At 46.9% G+C, this 8,184-nt stretch overlaps 1 protein-coding gene across 1 annotated transcript; it reads left to right on the forward strand.

The window, feature by feature from the left end:
• Positions 1-3,929: 3,929 nt before the first annotated feature.
• On the forward strand, positions 3,930-7,396 carry LOC112890021 (GDSL esterase/lipase At5g45910-like). Its single transcript, XM_025956848.1, has 5 exons — positions 3,930-4,581; positions 4,676-4,891; positions 5,011-5,159; positions 5,236-5,509; positions 6,814-7,396. Exons 1-5 carry the CDS (start codon positions 4,311-4,313, stop codon positions 7,038-7,040), a joined length of 1,137 nt encoding a protein of 378 aa, XP_025812633.1. The 5' UTR covers positions 3,930-4,310; the 3' UTR covers positions 7,041-7,396.
• Positions 7,397-8,184: the final 788 nt, after the last annotated feature.

The raw sequence follows: 8,184 nt of genomic DNA on the forward strand, positions 1-8,184 counted from the left end.
GGCCGAGTTCCGCCCCCCGCAGCACGGTGGAGGGTAGAGGGGAGCTCGCCATGCCCGGTCGCGTCGCACCACTCCTGCCCCGACCTCCGCGTGGGTGGAGGGCGGAGGGAGCTCGCCGTGCCTGGCCGCGCCGCTAATCCTCCGAGCTCGGCGCCCCCGGCCACCCCGCGCGCTCCTCCGCCCAAGCACAGCGCGCCCGGCCGCCCCGCGCCGCTCCTCCGCCCAAGCTCAGCGCGCCTGGCCGCTTCGTGCCGCTCCGCGGCTCCTCCGCCCGAGCAGAGAGAGAGAATGGTGGGTCCTTTGTGTGCCGAAGCACAGAGAGAGAGAGAGAATTGTGGGAGACGGCAGACGCGCACATGGTGTGGGGTGGACACGGAGCGCTCCTCCCGCTGCCGGACGCACGCTGCGCAACACGTTTCCATTTTGGCAGGTGGAATGAAGGGATAAGGGCAAAGCCCAGCAGCTTTTAATCAAGCTGATTAAAAAGATCTTTACCCTGTTTGACCAACGTAATACCACTACCACTTTATAGGACATTTGAAATGTATACATTTCAAGTTAGGCCATTCTCAAAGAGGGATTTCATTTTATATTTCCTAGAATGCCATATAAGCCGGAGAGTATTTAATTTATAATTAAAATAGTATCCCACAATATATTGTTTCATCCTTTGTTTAGGTTTCATGCAAGATACAAACTATTTTGAAAATCATGTAAACAGGATTTCATCCTCTATGAAACTTATTTCACTTCTCTCCTCATTAACTCTGAAAGAGCATCTAGACCCCCTAATTTAATTTTGGCGATTAATGACAATATAATCATTGCGACTAACGTGTGTTTTGCAATGGCAATCTTAAGTTAGTGCAATGATGGGCTTTCATGGATGTCTTGGCCCATCATTGTGGTTTTTATTGTATTGGTGCAAAGGATATGCGCAAAGATTAAGGATAAGCTAGTTCTAAGCGTCGTTTGACGTTGAGAGACACTTAGAGTAGTTTAGAACTTTATTTTTCCTTTGGCCGTACTATAAAGGGGCAAAGCATAATAGCTTAACCTAGATAAGCCTAGAGTTAGGTGTGGTGCACACTTATGAAAATCTAATACTATGTAGCTCAAATGACGTCATGAGAAGTAAAGACATGAGTTAGAAACTCAAAGAGTTTGAATTGGATGAGTTAGAAACTCAGCAGTTCTTATTTAGCCTGACCAAATAAATTGGTTAGGAGAAGTGAGGGATCATAGTATTAGTCGGTGATCCCTGGCTCTAACTCAGATGGTTCTATATAGACCGATTAATTCAATTCTCAATGAAAGTGTACTAACCGAACTAGTCAGCGGTACTTTGTCATCAGGAAAGAAGGCTGGGCAGTCACCGATTAATTCGGTGCTTGAGATTAAGCACCACCGAATCAGTCAGTGGGTGTTTTGGGTTCTTGCTAACCTCTCTGAGTAGATAGTAAGGTTCGGTGATTGTGAAAAAAAAAGTTAGACCAAATCAGTCAGTCATTTGTCATTGACCGTCGTCCCTATTTGAAAAGGTATCACCAATTGATTCGGTGAGGCGAAATTGCCCTGACTGCTTTAATCAGTCCATGATGTGTGTGCAGAAAAAGGAGGCAATGGCTAGTTGTTAGGAGTTATATATATATGCGCCCTACAGCTCCAAGGAGATTCTCTTGACACCAAGAAGCTTTCATACTCACATTTGGTAGTCAAGGAAGTGAAGCACTAGAGTGACTTGCAAAGTTCTTAATTGAAGATTAAGGACATCATTAGTGCTTAGAGAGTAGCAAGTATGCATCCACCCTTTTTCTTGGTCTTATGCAGGTCAAGTGAAGTCTTTGCTTGTTACTTTTGGTGATCGGCATCGCCTAGACGGCTTGGTGGTGGTGTTCTTGGTGAGCTATCTCAAGGAATCTTGTGAGAAGCTCCAAGAAGGTTGTGCTCGGTTTGGAATCCGCCGATCCGAAGTTGGAGAATGGATACCCACTAGAGAGCACTTGATCCTTGCGCGGATCAAGGGGGAGTGATACCCTCGCGCGGGTCCTCCAACGAGGACTAGGGGAGAGTGCCAACTCTTCGATACCTTGGAAAAAAATTGGCGTTCTAACCCTCTCTTTACTTTCCGCAATTTCAATTCTTGGAATTCCCATACTAGTATAGGATTGGAACTAGATTGCAAACCTTTGGAGTGACTAGAATAGTCACACTTTGTAAGGTTTAGACATATGAGGTGATTAGGCTTGGTTGTAGGTTTTAAGTTCCGCAAGAAAATTTAGTTAGAGTCTAATTCACCCGATATCTTGATCCTTTCAAACTCTTTGCCGCATCATAAAAACGCAAACATAGCATTCTATTTAATAAGAATGAAACTTCCATTGAGAACGGCACCATGCAAACGGCATAATCTTTGAGCACACATAATTTCAGGGTCGGAGATGCACAAAGCACAATGGTGATGTCAGTTCATCACCACGAATTCACCTCTCTAAAGGTGTTGGGCCAAATATATTTATCATGTCGGAGCTAGGAATGGGCTTTGATCGTCGTTTGTGGCCTGCTGGAGTTCCCATTAGCCCTCATCAACAAAGAGGAGGACTGCGGACCGTGGAGCCTGGACCCAGGCGCAAAGCCAGGCTTTAACGCCGCCCACGGCAATGAATAAATGTGAGGCCTGAAACAAATTAGGCCTTTAACGCCCAGGGCTACGAATACAATCGTATGTGCCTCTATATATCTAGGAAATGACACATGAGAATAAAAGAAAAAACCTCACATATTCTTTGGATGTGTTCACTAAGGCCAGTTTTAATGGAGTTTCGTGGAGAGTTCCGTGGCATTAAATTCTGTACCACATCGTTAATTTTACTGGAGAGAGAAGGAGAAAGTTTCATAGGATGTGAGAGGAGTTTCATCACCATAAAACTCATCTGACACAGTTATCTAATTTCTAGTCTTGGTAATTGTGCTATGAAACTGTGCACTGAGATTGGTCTAAGATGTTTCAAAAAGGCATGTAGTAGTGGTCTGACTAAAGGGCCAAGATCTGATTTAGTTTCTCAAGGCGTGGTCAACATACAATAATTGATCACAGACAACATTCTCTTCTTGGATAATCATTTTTGGAGAACGCGCAAAATATGAACTAGATTTTTACATGTATATTGGTTAGTGTATGGGTTTGTGTTAACTATTATAAGTCGAGCTGATAATATGAGAGAATAGTAGAGATTTGGTATGTCCGCTTGGCAAGTTCCCTATTAACTGGCTGCACTGCATGTGGAGCCAGCTAATTGAATACTAAAGCACTTGTAAGTAGCTGGTAGCTGGTCCAACCTAGCTAATTCTAGCTTAGACAGCTATTAGATCAGATGGGTGGATCCAAACAGGATCCCAAGAGGTAAAATGCAGGCTTGGTATTATTGAATTCAGATTTAAGAATGAAATATTTAACATGTTTAGTAGTCTACGTATTCCGAAAGTTCATTGGCCTGGATAATATCTTGAGCCACGGTGGTCTCGAAGTCTTAACAGAGTGAGATTAGCAACCGGAGACGCTGGGATTACCAGCTCAGGTACAGTGACCACTGGATCACGACCTGGTGGTGAACACGCGCCAGTTGGCCACGAAGGCGACGCATCCACCACCATCGGTTCATGGCTATCGCGAGGCATGACTGTGAATCGCAGTGCCATCAATCTATCCGATGGTGGACAGCTGCCGCCTCCGTGCCCGAGTGCGACGATACCTCCGGAATCGGCGACGGAGGTACGAGCACGTTGGCACACGCCGGCACGCCGCCCCGGCGCCATTTACCACCTCCCCAACCACATTCAATTCCGCCCACCAGGGCCACGGCCCCCGCAGTCAATGCGCCGCCCGCGCCGCACACCCGTGCCAGTCCTGTTCCCCGTTTTCCACACGTCCGCCCGTCTACCTCCAGCCGCGCCACCACGCAGGCGGGCAGCACCGAGCAGGCCCTCCAATCGCTCGCCCACGCGCGCGCCCGCAGCCGCGGCGCCGTGGCGGTGGGCGCAGGAAGAATCCAAGCTCTCTCCCACCCGAACTCCACAGTCCGTAGCAGCCTGCCTCGTCACCCGCTCGCAGCCACAGCGAGCGGCTTCTACCTGGCCTACAAGAAGAGCAAGCGGACAAGACAGGAGCGCCACGGGTAGCCCCCGCCGCAACCCAGTTCACGACCCCGTGTGCCCGGCCAGCCAGGAACCCGCCCTTCTAGTTCTTTTCGTGCCCCGCTCGGCTCGACTCCGCGCGCCAATTCCGGGGGCCGGGTTTCGCAGGCTCGGCCATGGCGGGGGACGGCGGAGCTGCGGCGAAGGCGGTGTGGGTCTGCGCGGTTCTCGCGGCGCTGCTGCCGCTTCTCGCGGCCGCGGCGGAGGAGGGCCCCGGGAGGTACCGCGCGGTGTTCAACTTCGGGGACTCGCTGGTGGACGCCGGCAACCTCGTCACCGACGGCATCCCGGACTACCTCGCCACGGCGCGCCTGCCCTACGGCCAGACCTACTTCGGGTACCCCACCGGGCGGTGCTCCGACGGCCGCCTTGTCGTCGATTTCATCGGTGAGTTTCGCGAATTGTGGGGGTTCTTTGCGCCCCTGGCGAGTGACTTCGTTCTGAATTTTGATGGATTTTGGTGGCCTCTTCTCCCCCGCAGCGCAAGAGCTCGGCCTCCCGTTCCTGCCGCCCTCCAAGGCCAAGAACGCCAGCTTCGCGCAGGGGGCCAACTTCGCCATCACCGGCGCCACCGCGCTCGACACCGAGTTCTTCCAGAAGCGCGGGCTCGGCAAGACCGTCTGGAACTCCGGCTCCCTCTTCACCCAAATCCAGTGGCTGCGCGACCTCAAGCCCTCGCTCTGCAACTCCGCCCAAGGTACAAAAGCCACCGATTCTTTTCCTTTGTTAAAGTGAATTCCTTTTCGTTTAGTGGGTATTGATGTCTAAATTTGATCTTGCTTTCCTTCTTTTTCGCCCCTTTCCTTCGTTCCTAAGAATGCAAGGAGTTCTTTGCCAAGTGCTTGTTCATCGTCGGTGAATTTGGTGGAAATGACTACAACGCGCCCCTGTTCGCCGGCAAGGACCTCAAGGAGGCCTACAAGCTGATGCCCCATGTGATTCAGGGCATCTCCGACGGAGTTGAAGTAAGAATTGCGTCTTCGCTGGTATTAGGCGTGCTTATTGTGGACTGTTCCCTAATTCCTTGTATGTGCTCCACAGCAATTGATTGCTGAAGGAGCAAAGGATTTGATTGTGCCTGGTGTGATGCCATCGGGGTGCTTTCCAGTGTACCTGACCATGTACGTTGACCCAAAGGAAGGGCATGGCTCACGCACAGGCTGCCTCAAACGATTCAACACATTCTCGTGGGTGCACAATGCGATGCTCAAGCGTGCGCTGGAGAAACTCCGCGCGAAGCATCCTGGAGTGAGGATCATGTATGGCGATTACTTCACGCCAATCATCCAGTTCATACTTCAGCCAGAGAAGTTTGGTGAGATCTGCAGTTGCTTATTCGCATTCCAATTCTGTCATTAATTATAACGTGGATTGTTTGATATGGTCGGTTCAGTCAGTGGGGAACTGATAGCAGTCTTATATGGCTAAGTATAAGCTTTTTAGTGCTTATTGTCAGGGGACAGGTCTAGCATTGCCTAAGATTACTTAATTCAACTTAATTCAACTTCACGGCAGAGTCAAACTATCACCCTTGCACTCTAATTAGATGCAGTAAACTATTCCATGATAATTCAGATCTAGATGTAGGTACAGTCTTCTCCAGGTGGAGTATCACAAATCTTCCATGAGTCAAAGTGACATATTTACGATATTCAAAGCATACAAAGATGGTAAAGTAGTTACTTAAGTTGTCTTGTATCTTTTCTTATCCTCTTCCAGAACGACTAGTTATTAAGGTTTTGTCACAAGCTGTAAGATCTGTGTGTTCTTATTTGCCACACAAAACAAAAGGTCATCTGAAAATCATACATACACGGAAAGGTTTATGTTTCTTGGGCCATTTGCAAGAGGAACTTAAACAGATTGTCAAGAAAACTAAAGAGATGTAAAGATATAGACATATTTTTGTACTCGGGGGTAGTACTTTCACTTGGGAACTGGAAGTTTCAACCGGAAAAAACAGATAAGAATTCAAGGCAACATATTGTCTCCATTAATTGCAAAAATTGGTGTCTGAGAAACATGTCCTCTTCTCTTACTTTCTGAACATGTCTGAAAAAAGAAACATCTTTTCTTGAAGTCCTTGTCAGAAGAAGTACAAAAACTAGGAACTAACATAGCAAGCTGACCCCATGTCTGTGTCCAACATATGTTTTTTGTATCTTGCTTTGTTTCACATGTCTTGATTATTCCTACTCTGTTGGTTACTCATTAAGGTGTAGCATCTTGTTGGCCCCCCTTTTCTCCAGAAATTTCTGAGCAACATTCTGAATTAATAGAAAAGCGCAGGCTCATTTTTGTTGATAAGTTTGAAGCATGGGGATCATATTGGTGAGACATCTGTGTCAGATTAGAATCTTCCATGTTATGCGTTTATTTTGACGCCAAGAGATGGGTACAAATTCTCCCATCCTTAATCATTTATGTATGATTGCCGCAAGAGCTGTGTGGCCATCCTTTATTTCTGTGTGTCAAAGAGTTTGTGCGGCCAGCATCTGAGGAAAAAGATTCTTTGATATAATTCTGCATTTAGAACTAGAATATGTATTTACATCAAGTGATTGCGATGATTGTATCCCAAGTGAATGAAGTAATCTAACAATTCTGCTCCCAATGCAGGGTTTTACAAACAACTACCAAGAGCATGCTGTGGCGCTCCCGGTAGGGGTCCTTACAACTTCAATCTAACAGCAAAATGTGGTGAGCCTGGTGCCTCAGCATGTGCCGATCCTAAGACGCACTGGAGCTGGGATGGTATCCACTTGACAGAGGCGGCATATGGACATATCGCCAGAGGTTGGCTGCATGGACCGTTTGGAGATGAACCTATCGTGCAGTCGTCCTGAGCACACAGTCGTCCACTTCTGTTGTACCTCTAGAGTGTATCAAAATAGCACACCAAAACGGAGCTGATAAGGTAGCTGCATATAGTTGAGTGTATATGTTTTGGATTCCATTGCAGTCAGGTAAAAAGAGATGAGATAGGGGCTATTAAAGCATGATTTCTTCATTCATGATGGTGGTACAAGTACAAATTGTAATGCAGAAAATAGTTGAATGCGGTACACAGATCCTTGCTCTGTGATCCATGCCATTCCTGACCAAAAATCACTCTGGCTGTTAACTGAAACTTGTGTCTGAATATATTCTGTGCTCGCTCTTTGTCCACTTTCTACACAAAGTGGCCACAAGGGTTTCCTTTTGAAGCCTTGGAAGAACATGGCAAGATTCCTGGAGAAGAGTCTAGAAAGATAAAATTGCTGGTGACTATGGATATTATGTGCGAGCTTGCTGTCCAGCGCGAAGTTGAAATCGGAACATGAGCTGTATGGTCTTTTCATTACTAGTGAGTATTCCATGCTTGCTTGACATATGTTAATACAGCTCACAGCCCCGAGTTTAGTGGGGGAGACAAGAAGCTTCATTTGCAGACTACCGTGGATCCCACAATTTTTTTCCCTAAGCGATGAGTTGTCCTGAAGTTTGTCATATTCTGATGATGCGGCCTCAGTTGTCAATTTACCTAGTACTTCTATAGTGCATTTGCAGGAAAAAACAGTTTCCGATAAGAAACTTTATTTGCCATTTTCATGTAAACATACTCTTTGTTCTTTGGAAGACCATTAAAATACTCTTTCAATTGCTTTTTTTTTTCATGAATAGATACTACTTTTTTATTTTCTGTGGGCAATCAGAGCAGTCTTTTTAAAATTATTAGGCAGAAGAGTTAGAGAAGTCTGAAGGGATGGTTTGCCTATGTCATGTATTTACAAACAGAGATTGCGTAATTCACGAGCCACATCCATCAAGCATGTGTATACATGTACATAACAGTACAGCCTACGAGCATTAGCGTATGAGGTTTCCAGCTGTGTCATCTGTGAGAGCGACATCGCCAGTGGGCATGATGCACGAGATGTGAGAGCATTAATACTAGTCACCTTGGGTATCTGTATCCCATTGTTCAGTCAGGAAAGTCGGTGTTTGGAT

Source organism: Panicum hallii, chromosome 4 (assembly GCF_002211085.1).
Source record: "Panicum hallii strain FIL2 chromosome 4, PHallii_v3.1, whole genome shotgun sequence".
Taxonomy (NCBI): domain Eukaryota; kingdom Viridiplantae; phylum Streptophyta; class Magnoliopsida; order Poales; family Poaceae; genus Panicum; species Panicum hallii.